This window comes from Hippocampus guttulatus, unplaced genomic scaffold (genome assembly GCF_054856545.1).
Source record: "Hippocampus guttulatus isolate MCC_2025c unplaced genomic scaffold, RoL_Hgut_1.0 HiC_scaffold_102, whole genome shotgun sequence".
Classification (NCBI taxonomy): Eukaryota; Metazoa; Chordata; class Actinopteri; order Syngnathiformes; family Syngnathidae; genus Hippocampus; species Hippocampus guttulatus.
Genome location: NW_028233791.1, coordinates 8995 through 28843, shown reverse-complemented (window position 1 = coordinate 28843; position 19849 = coordinate 8995). Strand labels below are relative to the sequence as shown.

Here is a 19849-nt window from a genome sequence, read left to right as displayed (position 1 = left end):
GTGTCCTCTGCAAGCACTAACATTGCCGTGTTTATGAAAGCATTGAAGAAGAAGAAGAAAAAAGCCCAAAGTAGAAATTTAACAGCAGGTACATACTGCTAATTTCTGTAGTCAGGGGAACTGTTCTTCAAGAACTGTACCGTAGGGCAGGGGTCGGCAACCCAAAATGTTGAAAGAGCCATATAGGACAAAAAAAACATGTCTGGAGCCGCAAAAAAAATAAAAGCCTTCTATAATTACAATGAAGGAAACAATGAAGGTTATTCATTCCTTTGTTGTGTGTTCACAAACGCCCCCATAGAATTTATTTTGTAATTTCCTCGCTTGATTTTTTTGTTTTGGTGCATTATTTTTGCTTTTCTTAGTGTCAGTGAAGTGATCATAAAAAATTCCCCTTTTTGGAGGCTGTCTTTGAACGCCTCTCAAGTCGAACGAGAAGAGAGAAGGCACGGAGTCGGATTCCGACGTGTCTGTCGAGACTTAAAAGCATAAAGTGTACGTTTTAAAAAATTAACACCACAGCTCTCCTTTTTCGGAGCTGCAACATGTATCTATATCTATTTGAGCTATTTTAGCCTACTATCAAAATCTTTTTCCATTTTCAAACATTTTTATAAAGCTCCAGGGAGCCACTAGATGTCGCTAAAGAGCCTCATGTGGCTCTGGAGCCGCATGTTGCCGACCCCCGCCCTAGGGAGTCAGGGAGAATTGGCGAGTTCTGACTGGACATTTTTCAGGTCCCACTTCATGTGTACTGGGTGTACTGTAAGAACACGGGTCACACTGGAGTTAACATGCAATGTGATGCATGTTAAGAAAAATATTGCCTAATGGTAGTGTGTTGCATCAAAAATTCATGGCTGACTTTAAGTGTATTAGTTTTGTGAGGTGTTACTCCCAATAATAAACTACGACAATTTTATCTTGACATACTGCAATAGTCTAGGCTTAAAAAAAAAAAAAAATCCCAGTTGAAGATAAAGATGGGAGATAAAAACTCCCAACTGGGAAGCTCTGTTGTAAATCATGTAGTGTGATGAGGTGCTCTTACTCAGTGACCCCTTTCTCATTGCAGTCTGACCCTTTCAGTTCGGTCAGCTCCACAGTATAGGAGTCAACAGGGTCGGGGTTTCCCGACTCCCAGCGTATGAGAGCAGCCTCCGGGCTGCTGCAACACTGTCTCTGCTTGATCACTGGAGGAGATGGAACTGTGGAGAAATGAGAGATTTAGCTTTGATTCCCCCTGACCGCATCAATCATGGAAGGCTGAGGACAAACAAAAATTCTATTTTCAGGAGATAATCTGATTTTAAATGTCGGGAATAACGGTAAAATGTAAGAAAAATAAATACAGAACTCATATCAAGTACAGATACCATAAAAATCTACTTAGCAACAATAATATAGTAATCGTGCTTCATGACTTCAGAACCAGACTTCTCGTTAATTACCTGTCATGTATAAGGCCTTCTCACTGGCTGGGCTGATGCCTGTTGTGTTGGTGGCTGTCACCCAGAGCTCATATTGAGCACCGGGCAGAAGCTCTTTCACAGTGCAGTGGGTCTCTTTCACTTTTGCCTTCCTTACTAGACGCGAAAGCAATGGGTACAACTGGTTCGAAAAATAAAAACGGCATCAAATGCAGATGGTGTTGTGATACAGATGCAGACGTACCTTGTGGGGCAGTAGTGCTGTCCAGAGGCGCATTCTGCAGCACCAGTCTGTAGTACAGCTCGTAGAACTCCACTGTGTCGTCGGAGAACAGACTCCAACATACACGAAGGGATGTCTGGGTGGCCGAGTTCGCCGTTTGGGGGTTGATGACCGGGGCGGATGGAGCTGTGGACATCCCGTGGTCTTTACTTGGCATGGCAGCCAGTGTTTCATAGTTATAAACAATATCTCACATGAATCCCACTCATAAGTTTGTCAAAATATCTTGTCATTAGACCATGCTGAAGAAATGACACTCTGCGACAATGTAAAGTAGTGTACCTGTAGTTAGTTTTCAGCTGATACAAGAGGGTACATTATCTGTCTCCTCAAAATAACACGCAACAAAAGTGAGCCCACCCATTGGTGCAGGTTTCACATCTGAGACCTTGTTATACTAATGAGTCACGTGACATGCAAATTGCATTTATTTCATCCTCTCAGTATTATTGATATATTAGACTGATGTTTATTTCTTCATTTGACCTATAACTTTTTAACAGTACCGGTATATATCCGCTTTGGGCTACAGTGTTTAGTATTGATTGTGCTTTATGAGCAAAGATTAGATTGAAGTTTATGTTTAGTGTTGTGGCTGAATGCAGCGACGTAGAAGTGTGGTGCATTTCCTGAACTGTATTTATCCCTCTCATGCAATCAAAACGGGTGCAGCTAAGTGGTTGCGGTGTTTTTCGAGTATGACACATTTAGAGGCATGCCGATTGATCAGCCACCAATTTCCATGGGAAAATACTTGATCGGCCAACAATATTTCAGTCATTACTGATCCACAAAAAAATTATCCCCCGCAGTTTGTACTTTGGAGCCTGCAGCCAGAGACCATCAGCCTATGTGCAGTTTAGCGTCCCCTCCCCTGGGCCGGATTCAAACCCATGACCTCTGCACCGTGAGGCGGACATGTTAACCAGTCAATCACCATGCCGCCCACATCCCTAACAGTTATGAAACTGCAAAACCAAAATGTAAATCAAACCTGGAACGATGTTGATGGAGTCCATCATGCTTTTGACATCTGACAGATCAGCGAGTGGTGTTTCAAAATCAAGATTTGTTGCCAGTGTGAGGTCCATCTCCTCTTTGGCAAACTCCTCAATTCTGATGAAGTCCAAAAAAACCTAATGCTGAATTCTGCCATTTATCCCGATTAATAAATACAAATCGGACTACTTCAGATAATGGATTTACACTGGGCGGTGTCTTGCTTACCGTTTAAGAGTTGGAACAACTGTCTGTCATAAAACGAAAATGGAGATGAGTTAATACATGAACATGGATAGATAAGATTAGTGGCGCAATCTCTAGACAGATTTGAATCTGGATGGATTCATACCTTGAGAAAAACCCTTTTGTCCTGGCTCCGATAAACCTCCTTAGCCTCCTCTATGAGCTCCTTGGAGGCATCCAACGCATGCCCACAGGCCAGCAGCTGAGCGTAAAGGGCCTCCAGCTTCCTCTTCTTTTCATCTTCCAATCTAGCTGCTCGCTCGTCATAACGCTGCGATATTGTCTGAAGAACATCTGTGTAGTGATGCTCCAAGTGTTGCTCACGTCTGCCAAAATTCTCCTGCGTGGTGTATCATTTGCAGAGCTTTTAACACTTGGCAAGACCTTTTCACCATGATGTCACACATGCTTCCAGGGTGGCAAAAGACACAGCTTTGTCTGATGAAGCAGTCTGGCTATCTTCTCCGTACCAACAGCTCCTGACGTCATGCACTCAGGATTTATTTATTCACCTACAAATTTCACTGGATTTATATTTTGTAAGGAAATTGAAAAAAATGAAACCTTTTGGGGTTTATATCTGGCAGTACAACCCAAATTGTGACTACTGTTGATCAATTTTCTTCCACCTCGAAGTACTTTGGCACCTATTGTTTACAGATATAATGAAATCATATCTTTTATTATTTTCATGGTGGCACGGTGGGCAACTGGTTAGCACGTCGGCCTCACCGGTTCAGGGTGTACCCTGCCTACAGCTCAAAGACAGCTGGGATTGGCTCCAGCACGCCCACGTCCCTCATGAGAATAAACAGATTCGAAAATGGATGGATGGATGGCTGATTTTCTTGCTCTTAGGAAAACATTTTACCTCGACAGTGAGAAAAATTTCTTCCAGGTGTCCTGCAAAGTTCTCCATCTCAGCCACCTTCCCTTGCAACTGATTCCTGGTGCTGTTGATTTCACTCTACAAGGGTTTGAACAAACTTAAAATGACTCCTTCATTCAAGTTAATTAGTTCGAAATACATGGGCATTTAAAAGTGTTGCTGTTTGTGACTGGCAACACCTGTCAACAGTGCGACAAAGTGACTGACAGACTTTTAATCCTAGAAAGCAGTGTTTTCAATTTGTGACATTGTGTGGAATGCCACCTGAGCATTTATTTGATATCCAGCAGCTTGAGTAGCTACTAGTACACTCTTTGTGCCTGATAGTAAGACAGTTCGGCACACTACAATGCCTGTACTGTATCTGACTGGGAACATTTTCCTGCCTCATTAAACTGAAGAGTTAGAAGATGAGTTCAGCTTCCTACCTCAATACGACCATTGCCAAACACATCATCATGTCTATCCTTCACTCCAGGGGACTTCTTCAGAGGGCTGGCCATGTCTCTATTCAACTCCTGGTATTCAGCTTCTTCTGCAATGACATCCAATCTACTTCCCCTGATCTCATACAGATCCATGACGAATGACTGTGGGAGGACATTATAACACTGAGTGACACGCAATAAATGCTGAATAAGACTTTGAACAAAAGTACTGTAGTAAGATAATGCATGCGGACTGAATGTAAAAATGGAGGAATATTCACCGCTAGGAATCAGGTTTTACGCCACCATTGCAGGCCAACGTGCACAAACTAACTGTGAGCAGAGCAGCAACACACGCAGAAGCTGTGACGGAAATAGATGAAGCAGGCACACACTGATCAAATGTCAAAAATATCTCAAACATCCTGAGAATAGAAGCCAACACCGTCTATGTTGTTTATTGAATACAGTATACATTTACAACAAAAAATGAGGTTAAAGGTTTTAAAATTCGGTTTCATTCTGACATCACAAGGTGGAAATCCCCAGACGTGACTGAAAATTGAACGCGAATACTGGAGGGGTATGACGCCTTCAGTGACTCTCGTAATTTCTAAAATCTTACACTGGCTCATTTTTATCTATTGATATCACATGTTATTCCTTTTGTGCTTTTTCAACAACTGTTAACAAGATGCGGAAACTTAACAACGTATCCTTAGTGTCTATATTGCTTGAACATGCATACCTGCTACTATATAATATCCATCCATTTTCCGAACCGCTTAATCCTCACTAGGGTCGCGGGGGGTGCTGGAGCCTATCCCAGCCGTCTTCGGGCAGTAGGCGGGGGACAGCCTGAATCGGTTGCCAGCCAATCGCAGGGCACACAGAGACAAACAACCATCCACGCTCACATTCACACCTAGGGACAATTTTAGAGAGTTCAATCAGCCTGCCATGCATGTTTTTTTTTGGAATGTGGGAGGAAACCGGAGTACCCGGAGAAAACCCACGCAGGCCCGGGGAGAACATGCAAACTCCACACAGGGAGGCCAGAGCCGGAATTGAACCCGGTACCTCTGCACTGTGAAGTCGACGTGCTAACCACTGGACTACCGGGCCGCCTCACTATATAATACAAATATAGAATTTAAAAAAAAATTATAGCTGCTAATTGGACACCTCCCTCCATTAATCTCAGTTTCAAAATAGAGAATGCATTTATTGTAGACAGGTCATGTGAATTATTGAATTAATTAATTAATAATTGAATTGTTGAAAAGTAGCATGTGAGACTTGGATTTAGACAGGGTCTGAATCCATCAGGAGATGTGGAGTATGTAGAATATGTCATTTCTAGTTTGGGAAATCTGATAAATAGCTCCCATATGAATGAATGAATCCAAACTTAAATAGGCTGCTGTCCATTTTCCAGCTTCAAAGTCAATTGTGACAGTTGGCCACAGAATATCATGCTATTAGCTCCAGATTTTTCCCAAATGTAATAAGTCTGAGATTTAAAACGGTGATTAATGGTTTATTTCATCTTATGTGAGGGTAACATTGGTCAAAGTGTGGGATTGCTGCAAATTACATTGCATTACATTACGTTCAAAACGGGTCAAATGTGACCTAACAGTTTGTAGCTTTGACTTTGAATGGGTAGAGAAATGTGGAAGATTTAGAAGGGCAAAAAGTGGGCGTAGTAATAATACTACAAATAATGATAAAAATGACCATTAATGATTTATGTCCTGAAAACTCATGTGCAGTGCTATTTCAACGCCGTTTTGTGTTTGCGAGTCGCTTGGATGAGACCATGAGCTTTGCTGGTGAAATCCCATTTTCTTTGTGGTCTCTGAATGCATCTCACGTCACGCAAATGGCGGACGTTGTAAACAGAGACCCAGTTTTGAGGAGGCCCGTGTCCAAACATTTTCAACGATGAGCAACGTTGAGTGTGAGCGCCCGGACAGCTTGGACGGATGGGTGGCGATAAAAAGTAACATCTTCGAAGAACCGGAGGTGTTTAAGTTGGGTTTTATCGTCCAATGGAACGTAATCGAGTGTAAGTTCGCGGTCACCTGCCACAACAGGACATTACAGCGGCGGAAGCGAAAAGAAGAATTTAGCTTGACGGGGGAGCATCAAAGCAGCTGGGCCGGCCTCTTCTCGATGAGCAATTTAAAACACATCCATCAGCAGCTAATGTGTGTCAGCGATGTCTTGGCGCCTTGCTTTCCCGACTTGTCGGAGTTCGAAGACGGCAGTGGATGGGATTTACTTTTCCCGAGTCGGAAGTACGGTTCGGATGACGAGCGGAGGCTGTCGGACGCGCCGTGTCGGAAGCTGGAAAAATACTTCAGCACCGCCATCGACGTTTGCGGGAGGACAATAGTGCTCGACACGCTATTCTACCAGGATGAGCGCGACTCGGATGACTACTTTGAGAACCTCCAGGAGTTGAAGAGAAAGAGCATGCACGACGAGATGTCAAGGGCCAAGGGTCACCTACGACAGGTAGAGTCATTCATTATGCATACAACTTCGATTTAGCACGCTTTTCACAACTTTTATTGACTGGGTGATCGTGACGTCACACGCACTTGTGGGTGGCGTTTGACCAAGGCAGAGTGATTGAGAAAAGAGTAAAATAAGGGTTAAATAATTATACGTATGATCTCTTCCTTCCCTTCCAATCTTACTCACACACTCTGCATCCACCAGTGTCATTATGTAACATCATATTCAAAAGGTAATAATTGACATATAGCACTGTAACTTTGTGAAATAGGATGATTCAACAATTCAACAACACATTGCGTCCCCTCTCAGCTGCTGCAGAGTCACGGAGGTGCGGACCGGATGGTCGCGCTGCTTGCTATCTACGCACAAGAGGATGACGCCTACCAGGACCTGCTCACTGAGGCCACTGCCTTCTTTCAGTACCTGCTGCAGCCTTTTCGAGACATGCGAGAGCTGGCTTGCCTCTACAAAATGGAGATCCTGGTAAATAAAAGCATGCCACTTGAAGGGTTGACGTTAGTGCTGTGGCACCCACTGACAGGACTTATTCCATTGCATGACTGCAGTATCTGCTTTCTACCAAAGGAGGGTGTTAAAAGACCAGGGGGGTGTCCACATTTTTCAGTTTGAGGGCTGCGTTCAGAAAAATGGAAGGACCTAATTCTTCCACTTTCATTTATTAAAGACGCTAAAATCCATCAATTAAGCAATGATATATTGTTGGTCTGTCGCGGTGAAGAAGGAGCTGAGGTGAAAGGCGAAGCTCTCGATTTACCAGGCGATCTACGTTTCTACCCTAACCTATGGTCATGAGCTGTGGGTCGTGACTGAAAGAAGGAAATCCCAATGACAATCGGCCAAAATGAGTTTCCTTCGCAGGGGGTCCAGGCTCTCCCTTACAAATACGGTGAGAAAGCTTGCTCATCCGGGAGGGGCTCAGAATCAAGCCGCTGCTCCTCCACGTCGAGAGGAGCCAGATGAGGTGGCTCGGGCATCTGGTTAGGATGCCTCCTGTATGCCTTCCCTGTCGAGGTGTTCCGGGCATGTCCCATCGGCAGGAGCCCCCGGGGATGGCCCAGGTCATGCTGGAGACACTATGTCTCCCGGCTGGACTGGGAATGCCTTGGAATGTTATGGAAATCGCATTTCATTGAAACAGCAGCTCCATTTTCTAGTTTTATCTTACACCGCAGCTACTGTGCCACTCGGACAGTTTGAAACCAGTTTTCCAAAACGCATTCTCATACATGTTAGAATAGCTTTGAACAGTTGACGTTCCACACTGCTGTTTTCCGCAGAAGTCCCTGGAGTTTGATGACTTGGGTCCTAAGAGGATTGAAGCTCTGGAGGGGGAGGCGGAGGAGTGGAGGGCCAAAGCGGAAGATGCAGTCGTGTCCATTCAGGATATCACAGTCACCTACTTTGCGCAGACTGCAAAGGCGTTGGCTGGTGACTCATTGTGTTTAATCACTTTATTATTAATAAGCTGAATTCTGTTCACTTTACAGCCGCATGCAGCAAATAGATCACTGCAGTCCCTGGTTCCATTGCAACTTCATACACATAATATTCAGTCATGTCCTACAACTTGATGCTCCATAATGGCTTTTTGAAATCAACCAAGACAAAGTGTGCTTGCTTCAAGCTATTTTTCACTTTGTGTGCTGTAAAACTGACAAAAAAAAGTAGGCATCTTCATTGCTAACATAAAATCAAGTGACGGCAGGCTAATGGAAATCAGCATCAATGTTACAATAATTATAAACACACAAGGAGCAGCAACACATACAAATAAAGTAGGTAACAAAAGAGATTTTTTAATTTTATATATGTGTATATATATTATTTTTGTTTTAATTTTCATCAGTGTTTGGCCTCCTTATTCAAGTATGTAAGGAACATTACAATGTTATCAAGTCTTACTGATTTGGCCGTATTCATTATATTATACTGTATTAAATTAGGCCGATTATTTTGTATAGCGCAACCAAATGTAGAGGAATGAGATGTCGTGCAGATGCAGACATGCATAACCGACTCGTGCACATACCGTACATGTTCAGGTATGGTGAAGCAGATGGAGGAGGATAAGCATCGCTTTGGAGCCGCTGCCTGGGCTTCTGCAGCTCCCCGACTGGAGAAACTGCGCTTCCTCCTGGCCAAAGAAGCCCTGCAACACATGAGATCGACTGAGATGTGTCTGAACAGCAAGAAAGCCAGCATCAAAAAAGAGGTGAACATCACGCTCACTGGTTTAGCATGAATAGCATGCCGATGGATCTAAATTTTGGGTGGGGCGGCTGGATTTCTAGCACATTCTGTCCATGTGGAATCAACACCGCTCTGTTGTCTTGTGGCAAGGCTTTGGAGATGGTCACACTCACTCTTTCACCTGATAGTCCCCGTCGGTTATGAAACGACCTTTCATCTATTTACAAAAGACTCTCGGAAGCACAAAAAAACCCATTACTGCATCTCCAAAACCTGCCTGGGAGAGTAAGACAGAATTTTTGTGTGTTTTTGGATTGTGGGTACATTTTTTTGTGTCTCTCTGTATTGCGTTTTTAGGTTTTTGGTATGGCAAAATATGACTTCAGGACTCTTTGTGTGTGTGTGTGTGTGTGTGTGTGTGTGTGTGTGTGTGTGTGTGCGCGCGCCTGCACCGGTCGTCTCAGTACATGGCTGTGTATTTGTTATGCCATAATCAAAGATTTTTGAAAAAGAGCTTATCTGCTGCTGCTGGGTGTTTGAATCTGAGTTTGAGGAAAAAAAATTCAGAGCGTACACACATTTACCTTGCATAACATCTCACTACACTCTTTAAATTACAAATTTGATGATGCTGGCTGTGTCTGCAACTATGCGTATGTGGGGGGTTTTTTTCTTTTGCTAATGAGATCAGTGAAAAACACCTACACCCAATCACCGCTGGCAAAATAACCGATTGCGATTCTGTTGAATGCACCTGCTGATTTCACAACATGATGCCCGTGTGCGTGCGTGTGCATGGAATGAGCAGCACATCATCTCAAATCAAATCACTCTCGAAGCTGGAGGCTGATTTCCAGTCAGTTTCCATTTGTATGTGGCAGAGCTCAGCCGACATGAACACGCTTTGAAAGTGTGTCATATTGCCAGAGTAGCAAGGCGGGAGGAGATAGAAATATTTTGGCGAAATGAGACGACACTCCTCAATCTCCTCATTTTATGGAGATGTCTACTTAGGATGACATCACATCATTACCGCACGTAATAAATGACGCCATCTGCGTGGTTGAATTATTACCATCACCACGTATGTCAACTTTATGATTCACGTTTCCAATGGGATTCAATAAAAGACCAATATAGACACAACACTGTTCGTCAAAACAACTTTGCAGATTCACGGATTATGTCAGTCGGCTCTCGAACATTACGCCCCGCCCCCAAAAATTTTAATCGGAATTGAGCTGCCATGTAAACATACTTATTTTTTTAAAAGCCTGAAAAAAAACGAATCAAATTCAGACTAATGAGTTCAATCCAAGAGCTATATTCATTTACGAACGTCTGTGTTATAACTTTTTCTGATTGAGGAAATCTGGAAAAAATACTTGAAAACAAAGATCCTTGCGCTTTTTTTTTTTGCAAAGTGGTCAGACAACTGGCGGGGAGGGGATTTTTATGCATTTATCAACAGAATGGGTCATGCATAATTCATGAAGCTGACATTACCTTCTTTTATGTTTTGTTCTAGTTTGTCAACTTGTATGGCAGAGACCAGAGCCAGACAGATGACACTGGTTCAGCGCCCGAGCAAGACCAACAGCAGGACACCGTAGACCGGCTGGAGTTGCAGTTCTATGAAACGCAACTGGAACTGTACAACACCAAGTTTGAAATCCTGAAAAACGAGGAGCAGCTGCTGGTGACTCAGACAGACACCTTGCGGCGTCAGATCAGAGGTGTTCGTGCTGCACATGAGTAACAGACACATTTTTAGGTCAAACGATGAAGTCAAGAACGCATATTTGAATGCGCATAATAGTACCAGATGCTCCAGTGACATAACTGCCAGACCCTTCAACCCAATTTCAACACACAAACGTCTGTTAAAAAAAAAAAAAAAAAAAAAGTTAGTTATTAGTGACACGATCACTTGACTTAATTTATTTTGCATTGTTGCCAACACTTAAAGTGTAGAAGCATTTTTGCTCCCCTGAAAGCCGAAATGGTTCATCTGCATGATGAGTTTTACAATTATCATATTTGTTATAAAACACACCCGGCAAAAATACAGTGCCTGGAAAAAAGTGCATATAGCATTCATGTTTTTGCAAATTATTATACATTATTGTACGAGACAGCACTGAAATGACATTTTATTCAAACAGAAAACTGTGTCAATGAAAATACTTTGAATAATGTGAGGACGTCAAAATGTGAGCTACTGTCATTTAGTACGACCAAAGTAGGAATGGAGGATAAGTTCTGGTGCTGTATCCTCATTAAAAGTGTCAATATTAAGGTGCAAATTATTCCATAAAAGTGGGTTGGATAGATGATAGATTTGAAAATGAGATTGAGGCTGCCTTGCTTCGACTGAAGCTCCCGTCCTACTGAGCTGCGAACAAGTGTGGGTGTTTTCAAAGTTAGCAAATAGTGCGTTCTTGTCAAGGTTCATCAGGGTGTGGTCAAGGTCGCCAACGGTCACCAAACGTTTGCCTGTACTTTTCGTGTCGCAAAATTTCCGCCGAACGTCTGCCGACCGTTTGGCGAACCCTGACACAAGAATGCACATTTTGCTACCTTTGTCAACAGTCTGAAACGGGGCTTAAAGCAACCTCAAGCCTCGCAATCACGTGTTGATTCTAGTCAACTAAGGTTGTGATGGAAATTGCTGACTGGACCTGGAATGTGTTTTAGAATTGAAGGAGGAGGTGGTCTATTACGATGTCTGCGAGGATCCAGAGGAGCTCCACAGCATGATTCACACAGAACTTCATCACACAGAGCCTCCAGCCATCCGTCAGCTCAAAAAACGTCTCCAGAACCTGGAGACCAAGAGAGGCAACATCTGTGCTCGGCGAGCATACCTGCGCAACAAAAAGGTGCCGCGAGTGAATCGCTTTGACTTTTTAAAATGACCATTGGGCATGAAAGGGCATTTTGTTTTTTTCACTATATAAAGTGGTCATGTTTTTAGCACATATGTTTTATTCAGTGAAACTTTTTTTTTTTGTGTGTGTAACCGATAAACAGTTATTTGTTGTACTCATCGGGTTGTTTTGGAGGTGTGTGTGTGTGTGGGGTGGGGGGGGCTCTTTCTGTTACATCCTAAAATTCCATAAGATGGCACTGAAGCCCTGGCCAATAGAAAAGTAGTAATAGGTACCTAGGACATTGGTGCTCAACTGTCATCTCAGCATGCCTCCAAATTTTCTGTAGTTTCTAACCCGCAACCCACTTTGTAGAAGAAAAAAAAAGGAATTGTTTATATTTCATGGTCGCACGATGGTTGATTGGTTAGCACGTCGGCCTCACAGTAGAGAGGTGCCTGCGTGGGTTTTCGCCGGGTACTGCGCTCTCCTCTGGCATCCCCCCCAAAAAAAAAATTGGGGGGAGGCGCAATATATAAAAGTTTATATGGCGCAGCAGATCAGGATTTTTTTTTTTAAGTCCAATTCCGATATTTGGCAGAATCAAATTCTGATAACTGATTAATTGGTTGATTAATTAAAACCTAAACAATGATAAGTTATTTTTTGATTTCTTAATGCTTTCAACAATAGTGATATAAATTACAACAGAGAGAAAAATCTGAAAAAAATTGACCCCTTTTTTTTGGTTTTGTTTTGTTTTCTTTTTGGTGGGGGGGTGACGTTGTCATGATGTTTATCTGCTGTGGTAATGTTAAAATAATAACAACTTACTGCATTTAAAAGAAAAAAAAAATCAGCAAACGTTTGGGTCTGGCAATCATAAAAAGGAAAGGAAAAAAAATTGCAGGAGGCACTCGGCTACCTGTAATTTTTTTCCTACCTGTCTGTGGCCCACCTAGCTCCGTGGCCAAAAACGACTAAATCAGAACAATCGCAAAAAATAAAAATACAGTTGGTGACTTCCTGCTACACATCAGGCGATTGAACCTCGCACTTGTAAACAACCTCCCAATGGAAAAAACACGTCCTGCAGTGTTCTGAACAGCGTTTTGAGGCCGTTCGCGAAAACCGCATGTCGACTTGATTCACACTGTTCAAACTAACGGTGATGAAACAAGACTTCCAACAACTGCACCTAAAGACTTTTTTTTCATGATGCGTGTGTTTTATGTAGGATCAATGTGTGGAGGCCCACAAGCAGAAGCAGCTCACAGCCGAGCACAGATCCAGAGTCTTCGCCCAGCATCATCAGGTCCACTTGGTATGTCGCCATGGCAACGAGACAGTCAGAGAGATACTCCCACGTCGGCAGAGGCTCCTAATGAGCCGCAATCGAATTCTGTCTGTCTCCCCGCAGTGTCGCCTTCAACTTCTCTCTCTCTCTCTGTCTCTCTCTTGCTGTTGTTTGTAGAAACGAGAGAAGAGGAAGGAGGAGGAGCAGAGGAGGAAGCAGTGGGTGGACCAGGAGCGAGAGAAGACTGTCAACAGATTAAGATCCTTCAAAGAGGTTCAACCTGCTCTTATTTTGTCCCTTCTGCAAGGCTTCCTCTTGAAGGTTATCCCTTATTTCATGTTCTGGATGCAAGCATCAGGGAGAGACCCGCCTTTCAGTTGTTTGTCATTATCAATTCAAAAAGTGTATTAATAGTTCTGATGTGGATGGCCTCACTTCCACAAACATTTGCACAAAAACTCGATACTGTATGCGACCCGACATCACAAAATGAGTCATAGTGACCCATGTTTCAGAAAATTAGGTTTTGGCACAATCAATAAAAGAGAGAGATCAACTATTGCACTGTGCTACTACCTACCTTATGATTACTCATGATGTCATTACCACAGATATGAATGGGTAGATACGACACGCCCCCTTTCAGCTATCTTAGTTCATAATGTCGTAGAGAGTAAGAAATTATCAAAATTGAATCGTCAGCTTCATTGTTATTTTTCAATTTTACTTGACATTTCCCACTGTGGTCATTCTTGTGGTACAGCGGTGCCTTGACTTAAGAGTTGAATTTGGTTCATGCCCTTAACTCAAAACACAAAACATCTCACTTGCTGGTGGATGCCAAATTAAATTCATCCATTCCTGCAATTAGAAGCTAAGTTAAAACTACACAAAGAGTTGTGCAACTTCCCGTCTTCACCATCTGTCTCTTTGTCCTTCTCCTCCTCTCCCCAAAGAAGCGACCGGGTCAGTATGTGCTAAAGTCCCGGAGGTCTCCCACAGAGTCGTCTTGCCCCTCCCAGCCACTCTCCATCATCAGCCTCGGCCCGCCTCCCTCCTCTGATGGGCTTCCCTCCATCCGCACGGCACCGAGGCGCAAAACGCTTCCGGTGAAAGCGCAGCCTCGAGACGTTCCAGTCCAAATCTACCCTTCACCACCACCTCCTCTATCTGGAAAAACCGCAACTGTACCCTCTACACCCCCACCACCACCACCGCCACCACCCCTTCCTCCTCTTCGTCCACCACCACCACCACCATCATCATTCAGCACTTCCCGTGAGGATAAACCCATGCCGCTCTGTGACCGAGAAGAACCTCCTTTTGCAGCCAAGAACACACTCACACAAAATATCGGTAAGGCTTCAATGTTGACTTTGTATCTCAAAAATATGACAGCATTTTCATCTCGAAAACAGGAGGTATTTCACCACCACCACCAAAACGCAGCCTTCCAGCTTCTTCTTGTCTTTGCCGTTGTGGAGGATGAAGCTTGTCAACAAAAAGACTAACTGCATTGTTGCTGTAGGACCCATGGATGAAGTGTTAGCCTCGCTGCGGCGTGGACAGAGCCGGCTTCGGAAGGCCCCCGCGCCCCCGATACCTCCCGCCTTCGGGGACCAGAGAAGCAGCCTGATGTCGGCCATCCGACAAGGGGTCACCTTGAAGAAGGTCAGATGTTCTCCGCTGGAGAACCTCGGAGTCTTAATTAAAATCCGGCTTGAAGCCGATGATGCCGCATTCCGGTTTACTGGGAAGTCTAAATAGAAATACATTGCAAAACATTGCAAAACGTTACACTCAAAGCAAAATGCATCCGAAAACCAGCGCAAGGAGGAAATGAAGCTGAGAGGGCTCATACGGGTTTGCATTCCCTTCAGAAAATTCTCTCAAATTTAACTGGCTGTCAACTTTTAGGTGCTTCCGGCTCCCTGCGACATGCTCGGCGGCAGGCAAGACAACGAGCTGGAGCGCAGCATCAAAGCAGCCATGATGAGGATGAAGAAGGTGTCGGCCGACTCCGACGACGAAGACAAAGGAGACGAGGACGCACAGAGTGGAGACTGGGACAGTTGAGGACATCCGCACACGTGCATTCATAAATCTACTCTTCCGACACCTTTGCTACTTAATCGACTTAAATTACGGCCAAATTTTTGTATGGAACTTTGATTCAGTCTTTTTTTTTTTTTCTGTCATCCTCTACTGGGTCATGAAACCCTTTCAGCAATGTGGCTAAACCATATCAAATTCTCCTAGCCACAATTAAGTGTCATTAGCCACACTAGCTCATCCATGTTTCGCTGTTGTCATGTAAACAGGGGAGAGACACGGTCGTCCAGATAACACACAGCACATTAGGGCGTTTCGTTTTGGGGGTTTTTTCTTCCCCTCGCCTCATGATGACTCATCGTTGGTCATAGTAACACAAAGGAAGTGGCAATTGTACCGAATTGCCACAGCTGAAAGGAGGGCGCTGAGCACATATTCCAAATTTAGGATGCATACAACTGCAATCATTGTGCATTGTGCGATTACGTTATGTAAATCACGGCTGAGTTTATTTGGGGGGGAAATGTGTGAAGACGCCACATGAAAGCAAATTAAAGTGGTTAGGGTGGAAAACATGTCGGCATGTTTGGGCCAATGTCCCTGTGCGACCTTTGCTGACTTCCCTCTCGTGAATGTATTTTTCATACGCTTTACATGAAAACATCCTAATACACCATTATATATATATTTTTCAAATCAAAGTTATTATCTTCTCAGAATCAGTGAGAGATGTAATTATTCCCAAGAAATAAAATGGCAAAATTCAACCTGTTTTACCGGAGCAATAATTTTAACGACACCAGGGATCATTATTGGGCCAATACCGGCCTTATGTCAAGGTATCGGGGTCTCCTGAAGGCTGCCGATACCAGCCTACGATACTCAAGGCAAAACAATCTGACATCAAATAAGTCATCCTACACTGCAGCTGTGTGATAGAGCAGAGCATCTTGTGCGTCTTGGCAGACAATTATGGTATTGTATTAAGTGAAATTCAAATACCAATGTACAGGAATACAGCCTCTGCCGCAGAGGTCCGTCGTTGGAAACATGCATGTTGGTTTCACTAAATTGCACAAAGGTGTGAATGGGTGAGTCATTTCTTGTTTATCCACAGAATGTGCCTTGTGATTGACTGGCGACCAGTCTGGGGTCCTCAGACATGCTGAACAACAAATGCAGTTTAAAAGGTGGATGGCTGCATTTTGTACTGCGCCCCTTAAGGCTTCTTGTCATGTAATTTCTTAATTTTCAGTGTGGCCTTAATGCACAGCTCTTAGTGTCGTGACTATTTCTTTTTTCTTGCTGTTTTTGTTGCTGTGATCAAGTATTAGGAATGTATTCAAACGTAGTTGACCTTGTCCAGGGCAAATTATTTTCGTCCTTGTTACGTCACAGCTTTGTCTTGGACCCCTTGGCACTGAAACTTTTATTTAGTATACAACTTACTCAACCTTTATTGAGCCGAGTTACGTTTTACATTCGAAAAATGTCACAGCACACTACCCAACAAAAACATCTCACATGAAGAATGTGCAGTGTGAACTGTAGTAAATAAATTACTTTTGAAGTTTTAAATGAACACTCGATGATTTCTAACATGTTGGTTAAGAATGAATGAACTCTCTAAGATGTTGATGTGTTTTTGAAGGTTTTGTGTGTAGCAGCGTGCGTGTGTACGCGCGATTCAGCACTCGATGTCACAATGAATCTTGGGCAAAACTCTTCCCAACCCAAAAATGTGTCCTTGAATTGTTTGGAATGTGATGAGCTGCTGCCTTTTTTTGTTTTGTTTTGTTTCATTAAATGTTTTTGATGCCGCGATGATTGTAATGCAGTAACGAGGAGCTGGTTGGTTGAATAAATCTTAACATTGAACGCTGATCTGATTGCGGAGTCACCTCGACCATGTATAGTCATTGGTTTCGTCTAAAAACGCCTTACTATACATGGTCGTTTTTTTCGGCTAAAAAAAACTTACTATACATGGTCTTTTTTTTTTGTTAAAACGCCTTACTGTTCATGGTCGTTTTTTTCGGCTCAAGACACCTTAGTATACATGGTGGTTTTTTTCAGCTAAAACCGCCTTACTATACATGGTCGGGTTTTTTCGGCTAAAAACACCTTCCTACACACGGTTGTTTTTTTTCGGCTAAAAACGCCTTATTGTACATGTTCGTTGTTTTCGTCTAAAAACGCCTTACTATACATGGTGGTTTTTTTCGGCTAAAAAAAACTTACTATACATGGTCTTTTTTTTTTAGTTAAAACGCCTTAATGTTCATGGTCTTTTTTTTTTTAGTTAAAACGCCTTACTATACATGGTCGGTTTTTTTCGGCTAAAACCGCCTTACTATATACATGGTCGGGTTTTTTCGGCAAAAACCGCCTTACTATACATGGTCGGTTGTTTTCGGCTAAAAACACCTTACTATACATGGTCGTTTTTTTCGGCTAAAAACGCCTTACTATACATGGTCGGTTTTTTTCAGCTAAAACCGCCTTACTATACATGGTCGGGTTTTTCGGCTAAAAACACCTTCCTACACACGGTTGTTTTTTTTCGGCTAAAAACGCCTTATTGTACATGTTCGTTGTTTTCGTCTAAAAACGCCTTACTATACATGGTCGGTTTTTTTCGGCTAAAACCGCCTTACTATATACATGGTCGGGTTTTTTCGGCAAAAACCGCCTTACTATACATGGTCGGTTTTTTTCGGCTAAAAACACCTTACTATACATGGTCGTTTTTTTCGGCTAAAAACGCCTTACTATACATGGTCGGTTTTTTTCAGCTAAAACCGCCTTACTATACATGGTCGGGTTTTTCGGCTAAAAACACCTTCCTACACACGGTTGTTTTTTTTCGGCTAAAAACGCCTTATTGTACATGTTCGTTGTTTTCGTCTAAAAACGCCTTACTATACATGGTGGTTTTTTTCGGCTAAAAAAAACTTACTATACATGGTCTTTTTTTTTTTAGTTAAAACGCCTTAATGTTCATGGTCTTTTTTTTTTTAGTTAAAACGCCTTACTATACATGGTCGGTTTTTTTCGGCTAAAACCGCCTTACTATATACATGGTCGGGTTTTTTCGGCAAAAACTGCCTTACTATACATGGTCGGTTTTTTTCGGCTAAAAACACCTTACTATACATGGTCGTTTTTTTCGGCTAAAAACGCCTTACTATACATGGTCGGTTTTTTTCGGCTAAAACCGCCTTACTATACATGGTCGGGTTTTTTCGGCTAAAAACACCTTCCTACACACGGTTGTTTTTTTTCGGCTAAAAACGCCTTACTATACATGGTCGGTTTTTTTCGACTAAAACCGCCTTACTATACATGGTCGGTTTTTTTCGGCTAAAAACACCTTACTATACATGGTCGTTTTTTTCGTCTAAAAACGCCTTACTATACATGGTCGTTTTTTTCGGCTAAAAAAAACTTACTATACATGGTCTTTTTTTTTTTGTTAAAACGCCTTACTGTTCATGGTCGTTTTTTCGGCTCAAGACACCTTACTATACATGGTCGTTTTTTTTCGGCTAAAACCGCCTTACTATACATGGTCGGTTTTTTTCGGCTAAAAACACCTTACTATACATGGTCGTTTTTTTCGGCTAAAAACGCCTTACTATATACATGGTCGGATTTTTTCAGCTAAAACCGCCTTACTATACATGGTCGGGTTTTTTCGGCTAAAAACACCTTCCTACACACGGTTGGTTTTTTTCGGCTAAAAACGCCTTATTGTACATGGTCGTTTTTTTCGGCTAAAAACGCCTTACTATACATGGTGGTTTTTTTCGGCTAAAAAAAACTTCCTATACATGGTCTTTTTTTTTTTAGTTAAAACGCCTTAATGTTCATGGTCTTTTTTTTTTTAGTTAAAACGCCTTACTATACATGGTCGGTTTTTTTCGGCTAAAACCGCCTTACTATATACATGGTTGGTTTTTTCGGCTAAAAACGCCTTACTATACATGGTCGGTTTTTTTCGGCTAAAACCGCCTTACGATACATGGTCGGGTTTTTTCGGCTAAAAACACCTTCCTACACACGGTTGTTTTTTTTCGGCTAAAAACGCCTTACTATACATGGTCGGTTTTTTTCGACTAAAACCGCCTTACTATATACATGGTCGGGTTTTTTCGGCTAAAAACACCTTACTATACATGGTCGTTTTTTTCGTCTAAAAACGCCTTACTATACATGGTCGTTTTTTTCGGCTCAAGACACCTTAGTATACATGGTCGTTTTTTTTTTTGTTAAAACGCCTTACTATACATGGTCGTTTTTTTTTCGGCTAAAACCGCCTTACTATACATGGTCGGTTTTTTTCGGCTAAAAACACCTTACTATACATGGTCGTTTTTTTCGGCTAAAAACGCCTTACTATACATGGTCGGTTTTTTTCAGCTAAAACCACCTTACTATACATGGTCGGGTTTTTTCGGCTAAAAACGCCTTACTATACATGGTGGTTTTTTTCGGCTAAAAAAAACTTACTATACATGGTCTTTTTTTTTTTAGTTAAAACGCCTTAATGTTCATGGTCGTTTTTTTTTAGTTAAAACGCCTTACTATACATGGTCGGTTTTTTTCGGCTAAA

General features: G+C 42.5%; 2 protein-coding genes across 3 annotated transcripts; one reads left to right on the top strand and one right to left on the bottom strand.

Annotated features, from left to right (window-relative positions):
- Positions 1 to 1039: 1039 nt before the first annotated feature.
- LOC147185535 (fibronectin type III and SPRY domain-containing protein 2-like) lies at positions 1040 to 4825 on the bottom strand. The gene is made up of 9 exons (XM_086104595.1): positions 4557 to 4825; positions 4276 to 4437; positions 3830 to 3925; positions 3065 to 3298; positions 2941 to 2963; positions 2708 to 2829; positions 1675 to 1839; positions 1452 to 1586; positions 1040 to 1208 (listed from the first exon to the last, which is right to left on the bottom strand). The coding sequence occupies exons 2-9, from the start codon at positions 4426 to 4428 to the stop codon at positions 1048 to 1050; spliced, it is 1089 nt and encodes a 362-aa protein (XP_085960721.1). The 5' UTR covers positions 4429 to 4437; positions 4557 to 4825; the 3' UTR covers positions 1040 to 1047.
- A 1327-nt stretch (positions 4826 to 6152) lies between these two features.
- On the top strand, positions 6153 to 17118 carry LOC147185534 (WASP homolog-associated protein with actin, membranes and microtubules-like). Of its 2 annotated transcripts, XM_086104596.1 has the most exons (11): positions 6153 to 6798; positions 7114 to 7287; positions 8103 to 8253; positions 8868 to 9037; positions 10544 to 10751; positions 11713 to 11897; positions 13123 to 13209; positions 13360 to 13455; positions 14139 to 14538; positions 14711 to 14853; positions 15100 to 17118. In XM_086104596.1, the coding sequence occupies exons 1-11, from the start codon at positions 6223 to 6225 to the stop codon at positions 15256 to 15258; spliced, it is 2349 nt and encodes a 782-aa protein (XP_085960722.1). In that variant the 5' UTR covers positions 6153 to 6222; the 3' UTR covers positions 15259 to 17118. The 2 variants fall into 2 exon arrangements, with proteins under 2 accessions (XP_085960722.1, XP_085960724.1); XM_086104598.1 differs by lacking the exon at positions 15100 to 17118 and having other exon boundaries at positions 14601 to 14733.
- Positions 17119 to 19849: the final 2731 nt, after the last annotated feature.

Bases quoted from the DNA above. Each gene is read 5' to 3' on its own strand.
- LOC147185534 (XM_086104596.1), top strand. From the start codon at position 6,223: ATGAGCAACGTTGAGTGTGAGCGCCCGGACAGCTTGGACGGATGGGTG. The intron at 7,288-8,102 runs GTAAATAAAAGC...TGTTTTCCGCAG, and splicing joins TCTACAAAATGGAGATCCTG to AAGTCCCTGGAGTTTGATGA. The intron at 14,854-15,099 runs GTCAGATGTTCT...GTCAACTTTTAG, and splicing joins AAGGGGTCACCTTGAAGAAG to GTGCTTCCGGCTCCCTGCGA.
- LOC147185535 (XM_086104595.1), bottom strand. From the start codon at position 4,428: ATGGATCTGTATGAGATCAGGGGAAGTAGATTGGATGTCATTGCAGAA. The intron at 1,840-2,707 runs GTTTGATTTACA...GGATGTCCACAG, and splicing joins CTCCATCAACATCGTTCCAG to CTCCATCCGCCCCGGTCATC. The intron at 1,209-1,451 runs GTAATTAACGAG...ATTTCTCCACAG, and splicing joins GAAGGCCTTATACATGACAG to TTCCATCTCCTCCAGTGATC.